The following is a 17,876-nucleotide window of genomic DNA, read 5'->3' as shown; positions in this document are numbered from 1 at the left end:
AAAGGCGTGGATGATGGACAGATGGATGGATTAATGCATACTTTATTTACAAAATTTCTACTATCTCCCCTGGTTCCTCCTCCCTCAACCTTCCTCCTTACTCCTCCACCTCCCTTTCTAAGTTTTCCTCTTCTCTAATCTGCCTTCCTCCTTGCTCCTCCACATCCATCCTTCGGTCTTCCTTTTTACTCCTCACCCTCTTTTCTGTCTTCCTCTTTCCTTGTTCACCTCCCACCTTCAGTCTTTCTACTTACTTCAGCATATCCCTCCCTCCATTTTCTTCTTTCATCTCAACCCTTTTGTTGAAGGACTTACCAAGTGCTGGACCTTTGCCTTGGACCCAAATCTCATCATGTGCACTAAGGAAGAGTATGTGTTCCATTCCTGCTGCCACTGCTCTCACTCGCACCCTCCTCCCTGCCTCCTCTCGTCCATGGGTGCATGTTTTCTTGGGCTCAAGAACTGGCAGTGGACGTACCTCCTCCCCCTCAACCCCGAGCCCTCGTGTGAAGACCTCACCTGTGTCGGTCACAAACACTACCTGGCCCTTGTACACCGCCGCATCACGTACGCAACAGCTCCCAAGCTCAACCTACAACATGCACAAACACACACAGTCACTTTTCATTCAAAAGTTAATACAGCAGACTGGCCCACTGAACCAGTATGTCATGAGTCACTTATTTGATGATAAAAAAGTTACAACCTTGTTGTTCAATATATGACAGAATTTTCACATATGATGATTATGATCTCATAAGAAGCCTCAGTAGTCAATATATGATCACTATTTTTGCTTGTATGATCTCCCTCACACAAGTCCACAGTCATTAGTTTCTTCCAAGATGCCATTTGCATTCATTACTACAGGGTGTGCTAGTGTCGGTGATGAAACAGTAGTGTGGTGTTAGAGTTCAAGCTGCAAGTGAAATGCAGTGAAATGAAAAACTGAAATGAAGCAAAGTGAAATGTTTACCAGTTCTGGTGAATCTGAAACTGTTTTTAGGCTTATTTTTTATGGTAGGCAGTCAGCGAAGTTCAGTGAAGGGAAATAACAACCAGTTTTGGTGAGTTGGAAACAATTTTAGACTGTTGGGTGGGTGACCCTTGGCCAAAAAGTATTCCAATTGAACCTATGTTATAACTGACTCAATACACAATAATCATTATGCAATGGATTTTTTCAAACTCATCCTCATCATAAAACATGGGCATGCTGTAGTTTCATCATTATTATCCTAATTCAATTTCTCATTATTTGAAAGGGACTATCAGCCTAGCCTCAAGCACTTACATCTCAAACAGGGCAGTAAGGGAATGAATGATACTAAACCCAGAAATGCAAAAATGAAAATGAAAAGCTTATTACCTCTATAAAAAATTATTTGCACTAACATCTGCAAAGATTAACCAGTTTGGCTGACAGTATTTTTATTTCAGTAACACTAATTACAAAGACAAACCAACATGGTGACACACTGTGCTCCTAACACTAAAGATAACCTTTTAACCTAATTTTGTACTTCACTATTAAAGGCATCTTGTCTTATGTTTTTAAAAACTGAACACTGAACTGTAAACACAAACAGCTATTACCTTTGGTCTCAATACATGCATCAGTCTGGTACTGCTGTATACGACATGACAAAATTGAACAATCTACTTTAACAGCTTCCATTACAGGCTTTCCTCATTTTAAGTCAGGCTTGTCTTCCAAAACACCACAACATTTTCCATACAAGTGGAAAACTGTAGGAAACTGGCAAACCAGCTTCACGAATGAAAACGGAACTTATCAGGCAGTTTTTATGTAATGGACTGTGGGCTTAATAACAAAAAAACAACAAAAAGACAACTTATAATGCAGACAAACTGTACTATGACTTATGCAATTTACAGCTCCAGGCTAACAGGATTTTGCTACCTAAACACAAAACCACAACACCAACAAAAGTGTCAGTTATAAAATACTTATGCACTGCCTGGACTATACTGGAACATCAGTGTTGTGTTATATGAATCAGCATTCTGACCTGCCTGAATCTTCCACCAAAACCAAATCTTACTTGCTACGGGAAACTAATTGTAAGTCTATTTGTGAATCAGCGACTTGCACAAACAAAATCTTAGTTACTACAAGGAAGTGATCATAACACTTTGTGAGTCAGTGTCCTGACCTGCTTGACCCTTTCTGTAAAACAAATGTCTGCTTCTTAGTTATGAAAGGGAACTGACTGTATGGTACATCCATGTGAATCCTTGTCCAGCCCTCCTTGACTTCCTTCAAAGACATACCTTAGTTACAATAGGGAACCACTCAGTAGTCTCTCTGTGAATCAATGTCCTGTCAAAACATCTCAATGTCTGATGAAGGAACTGACTGATGCTAAGTCTATAAGTGAATCTATCTATCTATCTATAGCCAGACACCATAATCTCGTAAGCGGTGGCCGTTTGTCTTTGCGTTAGTTGTTTTACAGGGAGGGGCACCAGCCCTCCACCAACCCACTTGTTGGCACGAAGGGAACATGTATAGGTTCGGTATATGGTTAACACACAGCACTGTAAATGGTTTCTTGGCTTACAGGAAATCATTAGGCTTGCCACTCAATGTAAAGCCATCTGAAAAGGACAGAAGAATAATGAGAAGTGAGAGGAACGACGAGAGAAATTGGAAAAGGAGGTCAGACACAGAAAAAGACTGATAAAGGTGAAGGAAGAAGTAGGCGGCACTACATCAGGTGAGTAGATGACGGATGCCACCACCTACCACCTTAACCCGTTAACTGTGCATGGCGTTTTTTTGGAGGTGTCCGATGTGCACAGACATAGGGGTAAAAATGAATTTTCCCAAAGGCCAAATTTTGTCTTAGGAATTGAGAGAACACATGCCAAAGTATATAGTAACGAAATATTAGCTCAATATTTACCATGGTAAAGCCATGGATGAACATCGAAGTGCCTGATTCCCTATTGGAATGTATGGTTTTCATTTTCTTTTTCGGTTTCGGTTTTGAAGGCTCAAACATGCTTGCATGGGTCAGCCTTGGTCACCATGGCCCTATATTCAAAATTCACCTGCACAGCCAGGGCTGTACTGAGCAGTTGCACTCAGAACAGCCCAGCCTGTATAGAGCAGTTAACGGGTTAAGTGAATCAACTTCTAAAACACACACACACACACACACACACACACACACACACACACACACACACACACACACACACGAGGAAACTGATTACAAAAAATGTGTGTGAACCAATATCATGCAAATAAGAAAAAAAAAAAAATCTTAGCTAAGGAGGGAATTGATCACATCTATTGTAATTAATATTCCTGACCTGCTTCATTTCCTGCAAAAAGAAATCTAAGTTACAACAAAGAACTGATCATGTGACTTTGTAAATGACGATGCTGACCTGCTTGAGACTTCCCTTATCATGGCCGGTGTAATGACCCAGGTAGAGTCGTCCCCCTGCAGTGACAAAGACTGTGGTGTCCCGGTCCGCCGCCACGCGCACCACTGCCTCTGTGGGCACAATCAGCATCCTCCTGGGGTCCCCTCCCCTCCACCCCTGCGTCGCTACCATCCTACACTAGAATTCAGTATCATATTATTAGCCCCTTCACGTCAATAATATCTTAATTTAATGTTTTCTTGTAGCCCCAGAGCCATATGCTCCTGATAAAAAGGGCCAATAAAGGATTGCATGTTGGATGGACATCTACCCATAAAGAAGTTTACTCAAATTTAATTAAGGCACTCCAATCAGACTGAGCTGAAGCAGGGTTAAATCCATGGGGTGGTTGGGGTTTACTGCTCATGTAATGCCACTCAGGGATGAGTGAGGTTAGTCACTCTCATCTTAAATGTCAGGGCCAACTTGCCTAGTCCCAGGCTCCTATGCTCCTCATGGGGCAACACTGTATTAGATGATGAATGAATGGAAATATCTACCTAAACCATATGGAAATATCTACCTAAACCATACAACACACAATATATGCTATATTGGTACAGTACAGCAATACCTTCATTCAAAGAAACACGAAACATTGTATTCCATGCTGGGCTATTCATCCATCTTCTAATTCTTTACCATCCCATCAGGAATGTAGAAGGTCAGGGCAAGATTACTCACTCCCATCATTTAAGGTAAAACATGTTACCACACTTCGTTAACAGATCAACTACTGATGACAGAGTATGTTACAGTATAAAACAGTGGTGGATTTATTACAATAAAGTTTTCCACTTCATCTAATGCCTTAATTTTTCACTATGATGCCATCTTTTTCGTTACAGTCAGTTTAGGAAAAACTTTCATTGAAAGAGTTAGAATAATCTTTTACCCCTTTGCTAAGACAGAGCTCTTACAAGGCAAACATAATCATCTGACAGAAGCAAGAGTAAATTACACATGATGTCACTGTATTGATGGAGTTAAATCTACCCTCACATACACACTATGAATGCACTTACAAGATGGTCATCCTGTCAGATTCATTATAGTATGAAGTATCCATTGTTCTCTAAAACTCACAGTCACACAATTTTAACTTGCAAGGATGATTGTACTATACAGTTACCCTAACATGCAAGCAAGAGTCTCAGCTAAATAACTGAATTACCTGGTACAATCTAATCTTGTGCTTTGCTTACATTATTGTTGTTTGGATCAGTCAAACAATACACCACCAACCAACAGGAGATACCTATTAAATAGTGAGTAATCAGCTGATTCCTTTATCTTATCAGGTACTCAGATCACATCAAAACCATGACATGATTTTCTAAAGCAGGAAAGATTAATCAGTAATGCACTTAAAGAAAGTGTTATCACCAAAACACAGACGTGGGTACTGTATTGCCACACCACCAATATAAACTTCAATAAAAACTATACTATGTAAATAATACAATTTCTAATTTTGCAAGCAAGATGTTGCATATCTGACTAGTGATGATGAATACATATACTGCTCCATGCTCACTTCTGATGGGTACTAGTTTGTCATTCTTGCCTCTTTACTTGCACTGATCTGTATCAGTTCAAACTAGAGACCCATCAATAAACAGAAATTGGACAACTTCTTCCCCTGGTGTACTCCTATCCCCCACCGAGCTACTGTAATTACTTAGAGTTAATGATCTGCAGAGTTGGATAAAATCACATGGATGAACCTAGTAAAGCTTGGGATCAACTAGCCATAAAATCACAATAGGTAACAGTGTTTATGCCAGCTCAATGAATGACAGAAGCATCACGGTTTCAAAATTGTCTCTAATATCTATTTATAATGCAGTCTTTATTAATGAGGCCTTCAAGATTCTACATTTCACACCAATATGCTTAAAGGACTATCACCACTCACTCAATTGATGTAGTGCAGCCTACTTCTTCCTTAGCCTTTATCATTTTTTTTTCTGTGCCTGCCCTCCTCTCTTCCTGTTTCTCCCATTTTTCCTGTCACTTCTTATTGCTTTTCTTTCTGTTACAGGTGGCTTTACATTGAGTGACAAGCCAATTGGTTTCCTGTAAGCCAAGAAACCATTTACAATGCTGGGTGGTAACCATATAACCAAACCATACGTGCTCCCTACGTGTCAACAAGTGGGTTGGTGGAGGGTTAGTGCCCCTTCCTGTAAAACAAATAACTCTGAGTCGAATGGCCACCCCTTACGGGATTATGGTGTCTGGCAATAGATAGATAGATAGACTTTATGGTGGTGCATACTAATATCAAGAGAATGTGCAGCTAGTCATATTTTCAAATAAAACAAAAAGATTTACGAATAAAGAATTAACCCCCCCGTGACCGCTGGCATCACACAAAGTTTTATTGGAGCATGGCCGCCAGTGTCACTGCAGTGCAACCTGTAAAAACCTGTTAGCAATTTTGGGAAGAGAATGAAGATCTGGGAGATGTTGACACAGACCTACTTTAGCCTCTAAACCACTCAAACTGTCAGTACATCTCGTGAATCAGTCATGAGTGGATGTCAGTCTTATGCTCCCCTCAAGTGTTAGCGTAGGTAAGAATATGAAAGCAAGAAAAGAAAGAAAGTTCTGCACCCATTATCTTTCTCCTCTCTTTCCTAAACCACTCTGAGTGAAAAAAAAAAAAAAAAAAAAAAAAGAACTCCATACAGGATTAAACATTGAAAACATAAAAAAGAGGGATGAGATTCATAATTATAGTACAGTATTTTTATATATAAGTAAATATATTATAGACTGAATTTGTTCATTTTACATACTTCTTATTTTGCAGAAGCATTTCAGCAACATATGACATGTTCTTGTGGTGAATATATGGATGTAAAACCTTCCCTTCCCTTTACACTAAGTCCCTAATTCAAGATGCTAATCTCGAGTCATATCAAATCTTGGCTGAGGTGGGTCAGCCTATGCACACACAGTAGCACCCATTATCTTGAAACGGACTAAAAATTTAAAACTTCTTCTCCCCTTTCATAGGAATTAGACCACCCATAGTAAAAAAAAAAAAAGGAATTAAATTATAAACATACAAAAGAGGGAAAACACCTACTCACTCGATATAGTGCTGCTCTCAGGTGTCTGCCCTTTCCTCTCCTCCACCTTCTTTCCTTCCATCCTCTTCCATCTTTCTTTCCTTCATTCTTTCCTCGTCCTTCTGCCTATGGGTGACTTTACACTCCCTCTTCTGTCTTTCCTTCATTCTTTCCTCTTCCTTCTGCCTGTGGGTGACTCTACACTGAGTGACAAGCCAAATGGTTTCCTGGGTGGTAACCACATGACCAAATTTTGGCGCCTGGTGGTTCAGTGGGTAATTACGGCATGCCAATCAGGCTGAGGCAGTGAAGGTTTATATCCAAGGCGTGGTTGGGGTTTATTGCTCACATAATGCCACTCAGGGTTGAGTGAGGCTGGTCACTCTCATCTTAAATGTCAGGGCCAACTTGCGCAGCCACGAGCTCCTACGCTCCTCATGAGGCAACATAGGATTGGACGATGGATATTTATAAGTACACAGTATTTTACTGAATTTGTTCATTTTACATATTTCTTTTTTGCATGAGTATTTCAGCAACATCTGAGGTGGTTTTATGGTGAATATATGGGTGTAAAACCTTCTCTTCCCTTCACACCAATTCCCTCATGCAAGGTGCTAATTGCCAGTCGTATCAAATTTTAGACGCTGTAGTTTGGCTTGTACTAACAAAGGAGGACCTTTATCTGGCAAGAGTCTAAAAATATCATCTCTCGCAGTTCTATGAACATAAACTAAACCACCCAGACAACAGAAATAACTTGATACTTGCATAAACACAATAAACATAAAAAAATTTGAAAAAAATTATAATTTAAAACCTCCCATATTATGTACTGATTTTGTTCGCAATACACATATCTAGTCATTTCAAACCATTTAAGCACCAATAAATTTTTTTTGGAGGGTGAAAACGTGGATATTTCTTAGTAGGATGTTTTTTCACTCCTCTACCTAGTTTTCACTAGCATGTATGCAGTCATTTGGTAAAATTTTTCAAGCTTCATTGCAAAGGCCAGGATGAACTAGAAAGTAAAAAATTGCACTGCCACATGCACCATACTTGTTTCTTTAAAAAAAAAAAAAAAAAAAAAAAAAATCTATCTATCTATTGCTTGACGCCTCAATCCCGTTCGGGGTGGCCACAAACAAATTGCTTCCACATCACCCTGTCCCCCGCCATTTCACTGCCCCGCTCCCAACTCACACCCCCCTCTCTCATATACCTCTCCACCCCATCCCTCCATCTCATCCTCAGCCTCCCCCTCCCTCTTCCCCCCTTCACCTCACTCACATACACTTTCTTCGTCAGTCTTTCACCCTCCATCCTCTCCACATGGCCAAACCACCTCAGTGTGTTCCTCCTAACGCTTCCTATCACATCCACATCCACACAACAACGCTCCTTTATATCCTCATTTGTCAGCCTGTCTCTCCATGTGACTCCACAGGCTCCTCTTAAATAACTCATTTCCACTGTTTTCACTCTTGACTTGTGTCCTTCCAGCTTCACTTCCATACGTTAGAGTTGGTATCACAATACTGTCATGTAGTAACTTTTTCACTTCCATGCTCACTTCCCTGCTTCTTATCACTGCTTTCAAGGAACCAGCAACCTTTTTTCCCTGCTATACCCTTTCATGCACTTCACCCTCCAAACCTCCATACTTACTCATCACACTACCCAAGTACTTAAAAGTACTCACATTTTCCAATTCCTCACCATCCAATCTCGCTGTACATTCACTGACTTCACCTTTCTCAAAGACCATCACTTTACTCTTCCCTACATTAACCTTTAGATTCCATTTCTTACACACTCTCCCAAACTCATCCACCAAGAATTGCAGCTCTCCTTCATCTTCACTAAACAACACAGTATCATCTGCAAACAACAGTACAGGGAGTTTCCAAACACTACCCTCTCTCACCAGGGCCACTACAACATCCACTACCCTACCTTGTACCTCTTTTATTACCCCATCCATGTACAGACTGAACAACCATGGAAACATGACACATCCCTGTTTCAACCCAACCTTCAAAGAGAAAAATTCACTCAGTTCACCATCCACACGCACTGCAGCCTTAGCACCATCATACATACTCTTCACAGCATTCAACAACTTCCCATCTACTCCATATATTCTTAATACTTTCCACAAGCCTTGTCTATCCAACCTGTCATATGCTTTCTCCAAATCCATGAAAGCTGCATACAACTTCTTTCCCTTCTCTAGAAACTTTTCCACTAAAGATCTAAGAATGAATATCTGATCTACACAACCTCTTCCCTTCCTAAAGCCTCCCTGTTCTTCTCCAACTAATTCCTCTGTTCTTTCTCTAACTCTGTCATTAAGTATCCTACCATACACTTTTCCTATTATACTAAGAAGACAGATGCCCCTATGATTACCACACAATTCTTTTTGCCCTTTTCCTTTGTACAAGGGATTAATTATACCTGACTTCCAATCCTCCAGGACTCTACCTTCCTCCCAGGCCAATCTGCACATTTTCCACATCCATTCTACAACTATCTCTCCCCCATACTTCAGCATTTCACCACACACTCCATCAATTCCTGGGGCTTTCCCCAATTTAACTTTCTTCATTGCCTCCACAACTTCTATCCTACTGATTTCGTCTTGTCTTCTCACCATCCTCCTTCTCTCAGCCATTCCCCAGCCACTTATAATCGCATTACTTCCATCCTCTATGTTCAACAATTCCATAAAGTGTTCTCTCCATCTGATCACTTTTTCTCCCTTCTCCACTAGTAATTTACCATTTTTATTTTTCACTCCCCTGCTAACTTCACTTCCACCCTGTCTTACTCTTTTCACCCCTTTCCAGAACATTTTCTTACAGTCCCTCCACTTTACACTCAAGTTCCTTCCAAATTCCTCATCCGCTCTCTTCTTACTCTCTCTTACTAATCTTTTCACCTCTCTCTTTCTTTCTACATATAACTCTCTCTTCCACTTCTCAACTTCTTCCACGCCCCTATTTCTCATCCATTCATTGTATGCTTTCTTCTTTTGTGCCACAGCCTGTCTCACCTCTTCATTCCACCACGCTGTTCCTTGCACATCCCTCCGTCTTCTCTTCATCCCACACACCACATCACATGCTGCACATATTTCTTCTGTAAATATCCTGCACACACCTTCCACGTCCCCCATCTGCTCCAATTCATAGCCCAATTGTTCCTCCACTTCTCTCTCATACTCTGCCTTTTTCTCATCCTCTTGTAACCTTTCCAGTCTCCATACAAATACTCCTTCTTCCCGTCCTTCCTTCTTCTATTTCTCCATCCTAATTAGACCTTGATTCTGGCCACCACCAAGTAGTGGTCAGAAAGTCCACTCCCCCAACCTCTATAAGCTCTTGCATCCATTACACATTTTCGCATCCTTTCATCCACATTGCCTTCCTTTCATTCAGTTCACCACCCACCCTTCTCATCACTCGCCATGTATACCTGTGGATCATTTTGTGCCTGAAGAGGGTATTGGCTATCACCAACCCCCTCCCAGCACAAATGTCCACTAATGCACTGCCATTCTCATCTATCTCAGCAGGTACACCCCACTCACCAACTATTCCATCCACCTTCACATTCCCTACTTTACCATTCATATCACTGATCAAAAACACTCTCTCATTCCTTCCAAACTTTTCCATGCACACTTCCACATTTGTCCAGAACTCTTCTCTCACTCTACTTGCACGATCTTGTGTTGGCGTATACACACACACAATCACCCACATTTGTATTCCAACTTTCAATCTTACCCACACAATCCTTGACCCAACTGATCCATACTCTCTTATGCTCTTCTTCCATCTTTTACTCACAACTATACATACTCCTTCTTTTGCCCTCTCATTCTCACCTACTCCTGCACATATACCTCATCCATACTCCCATTCTCTCACACTCTCACCTCTCCATTTCGTTTCAGTTATTCCACATACATCAACTTTCGCACCCTCAAGCACCTGGACACCTCTTTCACCTCATTCGCTCCCCATACATTCCACGTTCTGACTACCATGTCCTTTGTCTGGTCCTTGGTCGTCATCTTTTGGTCAGTTCTTGTCCGAGGCTTATTGATTGTCTTTTTAGTTAGTTGTTTTCCAGGGAGGGTCACTAACCCTCCGCCAACCCTTTTAGTTGCCTTTTATGACAAGCAGGGATACTGGGGGAGTATTCTTGAAAAAAACCCGGGCCGGCCTGTAGGTCTCGACGAATTCAACCCACTTGGCCACGGAGGGGTTAAGATGGGCTCAACTCCGATTAAACTGTTAGAAGATTATACATTAATGTAAAAGGTGGCCAAAGTGTCAAATGAACCCTCTGAATAATAGCTACCATAAGTTTTGTGATGCTACCTACAGTACTGGCACTGCAATACAAATCATGTACGGCTACATGTATAGCAACTTGCAACTCAATCACCACTCATACGACAGTTTACTCAACCACAAGATGACAAAGTCCAGCCTGAAACTCCCACACATCTCAGAATTCATTATCTTGGCAATTTTGAGCAACTGTTGAGAAGTAACTAGATGGTTGTAGTAGTCAGTTAAGCTTCCAGAGGAAACATTCAACTGTGCCACTGCCAACCATAGTATGAGGGTTCTGTGGAGAGAGAGAGAGAGAGAGAGAGAGAGAGAAAAAAAGCATCATCTAGTGTGAAAAGTTATACAGTCAACTTCTTGTAAAGGTAATAATGGTACCATATGAATGTAGACACCAACTAAGAGAATTAAAGCTCTGAAAGCTGAACAAAAAAGGAATGCATAATAAGGGCACTGAATATTGTTAATCACTGTGTTCTACACAGAATGGCAACTGATGAACATTGCATTATTTTAAAGGGTAGAATGCAAAGTTATGAGGTAAAAAGGACTGCTGATTGTGAAAGTATTCTGATTTCAATGCTTTGTATACGAATCTAAGTTGGGCAGTGAATTATGAGAACTTTCTAGGTTCCAGGCCACTGAAATGATTACCGGTAATGCAGAATGATTGCAGAACAGTCTAAGCCCCAAGTAAGGCCGATGGTAAAATAGACAGACACATATGAGATCTTAGGCTACTGAACTGGGGTGATATGGCAATGATGAATGGATAAACAGAGGCACATTGGGATGGCAGAGACATATCCAATGTTTTATGGAGTATCCTAATATTGAGGATCCTTTTAGTGAAGGAAACTATGCTGAAAAAAAAAAATACACTGATAAATGAAAAGGGAGATGAAAAGGAGTGCCTGAGAGAATGAGAAAGATATTTACAGACGAAGTAGCCTGCAGGCAGTTCTGTCACAGCCATCCTCTTCAGGGGGATAACTAAGAAGGGAAAGAGGATCAGAGATGATGATTTAATGATGACTGTACTAATATAATGACACTGTTAACACATACTCTTCAATTAATGAGTTTCCAATGCTGTCTACTAATCCAATTATAAATACGGTCAACCCCCGCCATTCACGGATTTGCATATTTGCAGATTTTTCTGGGAAATTATTTCTAAAATTCACAGAAAGATATTTCCTATTTCCCACAGCATCATCTGTTCTTAGTGGTTCATAAGTGATTTTTTTTTTCTCACTGACTATGAGAAATACTGTCATCAAGCTGTGCAGTACAGTACCTTCATCATACACTGTCCATCATGGACTACACGGCAGATTCTTATCGTCATTGTAGCATGGGTGAGTACAGTACACTGTACCCAGAAAGGCTTGTTTATCATCCTGTACTGTCTTTCTAGGGATATTAACGTGCCATAAAATGCATTTACGGCTCTAGTAGTGCATCTGCAGGCAATGGTAACAGTTAAAACAGTAAAACCAGTGATATATGTAGAAGGTATGGATTACGTGCAGATTTCACTCATTCGTGGGGGGGTCTGGTACATAACCCCCGCAAACAGAGGGGGTCGACTGTATTGTGAACCTACACTATTATGTACTCAATGTTTTGTAATTATGTCACATGTAAAGTGAATATGCAGGGACGAGTATAAACCAGAAATCTTGCTGCTGTATATCTGGCAGAGAATGAAAAGCAACTTCAGAAGACAGTATGTGAATCTGATAATAAGAGCAGGAGGAAACTGAATGCTAAGGCTCGTAAAAGTCAGGTTAAGATGTTTGGGAGATGAAAGTGCAATCACTGATTTCCTGTCATGGTATAGGGAATCCAAACAGAGGTCTATCTATCTATTACTAGATGCCTTAATCTTGTAAGGGGTGGCCACAAACTAATAACTTCCATGTCACCCTGTCCCCTCCCATTTCACTGGCCTGCTCCCACCTCACACACCCCTCTCTCATATACCTCTCCACTCCATCCCTCCATCTCATCCTTGGCCTCCCCCGCCCTCCATCTCACTCACATACATTCTCCTTGTCAGTCTCTTGCTCTCCATCCTCTCCACACGGCCAAACCACCTCAATGATGTTTTCTGAACGCTTTCTGTCACATCCACATCCACACCACAATGCTCCTTCATTTCCTCATTTGTCAGTTTGTCTCTCCATGTGACTCCACATGCTTCTCTCAAATAACTCATTTCCACTGCTCTCACTCTTGACTTATGTCCCTCCAACAAGATTCAAGCTTCACTTCCATACATTAGAGTTGGAATCACAATATTGTCATGCAGCGACCTTTTTTACTTCTCTGTTCACTTCCCTGTTTCTTATCACAGCTTTTAAAGAACCAACAACCTTTCTTCCTTGTTGTACCCTTTCAATGACTTCAACCTCTAAACTTCCATCCAACAACCTTTCTTCCTTGTTGTACCCTTTCAAGCACTTCAACCTCTAAACTTCCATCCTTACTCAGCACACTACCTATGCACTATAAAGCACTCACATTTTCCATTTTCTCCTCATCCAACCTCACTGTACATTCAGTGACTTCATTTCTCAAAGACCATAATTTTATACTGTACTTCCCTACATTCACCTTTAGATTCCGTTTCTTACACACTCTCCCAAACTCATTCACCAAGTCTTGCCGCACCCTTTAATCTTCACTTAACAACACAGTATCATCTGCAAACAACAGTACAGGGAGTTTCCAAACACTGCCCTCTCTCATTAGGGCCACTCCAACATCCACTGCCCTACCTTGTATCTCTTATAACCCCATCCATACACAGACTGAACAACCATGGAGACATAACACATGCCTGTTTCAATCCAACCTTCAAACAGAAAAATTCACTCAGTTCACTGTCCACACACACTGAAGCCTTAGCATTCTCATACATACTCTTCACAGCATTCAGCAACTTCCCATTTACTCCAGATATTCTTAATACCTTCCACATTCCTTGTCAATCCACCCTGTCATATGCTTTCTCCAAATCCAAGAAGGATGCATACACCTTCTTTCCCTTCTCTAGAAACTTTTCCACTACAGACCTAAGAATGAAAATCTGATCTACATCTCTTCACTTCCTAAAACCAAACAGAGGTACAGGAGGAAATTAAGAGCTATTGTTTAAATACTATGATGCAGTAATATACAAGAGTGAGGCAAAGGATGAGATGGAGGGATGGAGTGGAGTGGTATATGAGAGAGGGGGGTGCGAGCTGGTAGCAAGGCAGTGAAATGGCAGGGGACAGGGCAACATGGAGGCAATTTATTTGTGGCCACCCCTTGCAGGATTAAGGCATCTGGCAATAGACAGACAGATAGATTGAAGACATGAAATATTCTGAAAAAAGATTTAGTTAGCCTGGAAGTGAAAAGGTCACTGAGACAGTACTTTTACCAAATCTTATATATGGATGGAAGTTTAGAGGGTGAAGTGCTTGAAAGGGTAGCTACAACAAGGAAGAAAGGTTGCTGGTTCTTTGAAAGCAGTGATAAGAAACAGAGAAGTGAGTATGGAATTGAAAAAGTTACTTCATGACAGTGTTGTGATATCAACTCCAGTGTATGGAAGTGAAGCTTGGACCCTGTTGGAGGGACACAAGTCACGAGTGAGGGCAGTGGAAATAAGTTATCTGATAGGAGCATGTAGAGTTATATGGAGAGACAGACTGACAAATGAGGAAGTGAAGGAGCGTTGTGGTGTGGATGTGGATGCGATAGGAAGCATTAGGAGAAACTCACTGAGGTGGTTTGGCCATGTGGAGAAGATGGAGAGCGAGAGACTGATGAGGAGAGTGTATGTGAGTGAGGTGGTGGGGAGAGAGGGAGGGGGAGGCCAAGGATGAGATGGAGGGGGGGAGTGGAGAGGTATATGAGAGAGGGAGGGTGGGCTGGGAGCTGGGCAGTGACATGGCAAGGGACAGGGCGACATGGAGGCAATTTGTTTGTGGCCACCCCTTATGGGTTTAAGGTGTCTGGCAACAGACAGACTTATGGATGTGAAATGTGGAGTAATGATGAAATGGCAAACATGGTACTGTACTGCATATAGGCTATCTAAGCAGTTGAACTGAGCACATAGGTAAGAAGTACAGATGTAATAAGCAATGGGAAAATAGACATAAGATCTGTAAATAAAGACACAGCAATGGGTACATAATGTTGTCCTGTGGAGTAGATGTAGAACAACATATTGAAATGGAAGCCATAGACAGGCAGACAGAATGATGAAAAACAATGACAAAGAGAGCTTGAACGTGAAGTAACTGCCAATTTTCCAGAGGCAGGCCTTCAGATATACGAAAAGTGGACTAAGCAATTTATATACCGCAATAAGCAAGGATGCCAGAAATGGAAAAAGAATGATTACGAAAGCAATAAGAGACATGTAAGAACCAACCAGTAAGGTGACTCTTCTGCCACTGCACTCCCCTGTGGGGCAGTTCCCAGGAGGAGGCAAGGTGTCACTGAGATAGACAGAGAGAGATCAATAGATAGATGTTAAATATATCTGACCTGTAATCCAGCTTTAATAAAATACTCACTACCCAAATAATAATCTAGCTATCTATCTATTGCCAGACGCCTCAATCCCGATTGGGGTAATAATAATAAAAATAATAATAAGAGTAATTTCATTCATTCATTCATTCATTGCCAGATGCCATGTATCCCAAACGGGGTGGCCAACGGCTTAGAGTTAATTGTTTTACAGGGAGGGGCACTAATCCTCCACCAACCCCACTTGACAAGTAGGGATGCCAACAGCATCTGGTGTTCCCAGGTGGTCACCCATCCAAGTACTAACCAGACCCAACGTTGCTTAACTTCGCTGATCGGACGGGAAGCGGTGTACTCAACGTGGTAATAATAAATAATAATAGTACAATATCTGTTATCTCAAGAGAGTTTTTATTAACAATGAGCAAAAAATATAAAGTACCTTACTACTTTTACTCAAACTTAGCCTAAAACTGTCATCTCTCAATACTGAATCCTGAGTTGCACTAGTAGATTAAAACCAGAATATGGTACTAGTCATAAGGAAGTGCTATGAAAATGTACAGCCATAGCACTGTCACATTTTGCCAAAAAGATGTGAAATAACTTTCAATGGGGTGAAAATCTGGGCCAAGTTAGAGTAAAAGTTTAATGTCCCTTTTTTCAAAAGCACTAGAGGACAGTACATCGCCAGGATACCATTTCTATATAAAGCTAAGACAGATGTTTTAGGCCTGGCAAAGGCTCCATACCTGCAATCAATGAGAATCTGAGGAGATACTGTCCCAAAAATGTGAAGCTGTGCAGTGGATTAATAGTGTGGACAATGTGTAACTACCATATTTGTATACAACCATAAGGCACAGTTAAAGAGAGGCATGAATGTGGAAGGACAATGTCTCTGGCAAAAGAGAATACTGATGGAAGTATGGAAAGGCACTGCTTCCTTAATTCTAGAATACAGAAGAGATGAGTCAGACAAGGTCTTTGTTTCTTTACTCAACAAAGGCTGATGACAGTAATAGACACTACAAAGTATTCATACAAGAAGCAGAACTTTATAGCACACTTGGTATTAAGATCAGAAATCAAATGACAGGAAATAAAAGCACATGCACAAATAAGCCGAGTCAGGGCTGTCAAATTTCAAGGATACCACTTGCTACACATACGATAACGTACGGTACCAGCTAGTCTGTTTACATACGCCAAACGTAACAAACGGTACCATCGTAATTAACATCAAGTTTATGTACTATATGACAATGACTCCTGATAATCGAAACCACTATGGTAATATGTTGCAAGTAACACTAAAAACCTGGTACGAGACATGGTAACCATGAAGTGTACTTCCTGCACAAACTTCTCTGTCCAACCTTCACCCTTGCTCTCCTCTACTGACTCCACCAATTGTGAGTTAATGCCCTCTTGGCGGGCATAATGTACAATTACACTCAGAGGCAAGTATTCTAGCAGCTGACCTGAATATGTTAGTCATGGAGAGGAGAGGAAGAGGTTCCGTGTTGCGTCGTCTGTCTTTTCCTCACCTCTTCTTCCCTTGGTTTTGTTGACCCTTGCCATTTTCAGGAGCACAACATACAAGAGATATTACCACTCATGATGCATTTAATGAAATTAACCATTCAGCCTCTTTTGTAATATTGTTAGATTTTAACTTTCCTGCCCATTCCTTTAAGCCATGGAATATATTTATATTTGTGTCAAGTTTCTTAGTCTTATGCATTTATTGGTTTGCTAATAACACATGCCACTAAATTAACTTCAGGCCAGTGTACATGATCTTGGATTTATATATTGTATTTTATCATAGCATTCAGGTTTGAGAATGCTGAACTTTTATGGTCTGTCGTTGTCCTTTTTACTATGGGGGACCTCTCGTTCCTGTGATTCGTCTCACCTGACACAAAAACATTTTCATAAACAGTAAATATAGAAACAGTGTGGATAGTTTTCATAGTCTGTAAATAAAAAAATGTTTCATTTAGCCAGTTGCTCGAAATGCAGGCTGAGTATTACAGACTATAAACAAAAGTATATATAAATTTGACTTCAGAACCATAGTGAAGGCTTATGTTCGGAGCTGGTCCACCTGGGACGACCATGGGGAGCTGTTGACTATTTTAGCAATATACGGTGAATGGTAACCGCTTTGATCTGCTTTCTTGAGTCATACTTCCAGTTTAGCGGCAAATAATAGTCCTAAGAGGTTTGAAGCATCATTCACAGCGAAATAGTGGTGATATGGTAAGTAGTGGAGAGAAGGAGGGCGAGCAGTGTTTGTTTACAGTGAAGGCCCAGCCCTTTTCTCGCTAATAAGGAAGAACACGCCTACGTCTCCGCATCTCTTCTCACGCGTTAGCCCTTAGCTCATATATCCTGTACACGTAGCGACATAGTCAGTGTG

At 40.9% G+C, this 17,876-nt stretch overlaps 1 protein-coding gene and 1 pseudogene across 1 annotated transcript in view; both read right to left on the bottom strand.

Annotated features, from left to right (window-relative positions):
- Window positions 1–16,994, bottom strand: part of Als2 (Amyotrophic lateral sclerosis 2) — a 94,386-nt gene extending 77,392 nt beyond the window's left edge. The window contains exons 1-3 of the mRNA XM_080267757.1: window positions 16,933–16,994; window positions 3,421–3,597; window positions 316–592 (exon numbers count right to left, since the gene is read on the bottom strand). Coding sequence (XP_080123883.1) covers window positions 316–592; window positions 3,421–3,591 — 448 coding nt within the window. The 5' untranslated portion in view covers window positions 3,592–3,597; window positions 16,933–16,994. The remainder of the gene's footprint in view (window positions 1–315; window positions 593–3,420; window positions 3,598–16,932) is intronic.
- On the bottom strand, window positions 15,707–15,825 carry LOC145393890 (5S ribosomal RNA; annotated as a pseudogene).
- Window positions 16,995–17,876: the final 882 nt, after the last annotated feature.

Source organism: Coenobita brevimanus, chromosome 25, assembly GCF_032717465.1.
Source record: "Coenobita brevimanus isolate Jiangsu-jjx chromosome 25, ASM3271746v2, whole genome shotgun sequence".
Classification (NCBI taxonomy): domain Eukaryota; kingdom Metazoa; phylum Arthropoda; class Malacostraca; order Decapoda; family Coenobitidae; genus Coenobita; species Coenobita brevimanus.
Note: the sequence above shows the minus strand (reverse complement) of the source record. Positions and strands in the feature narration are given on the sequence as shown.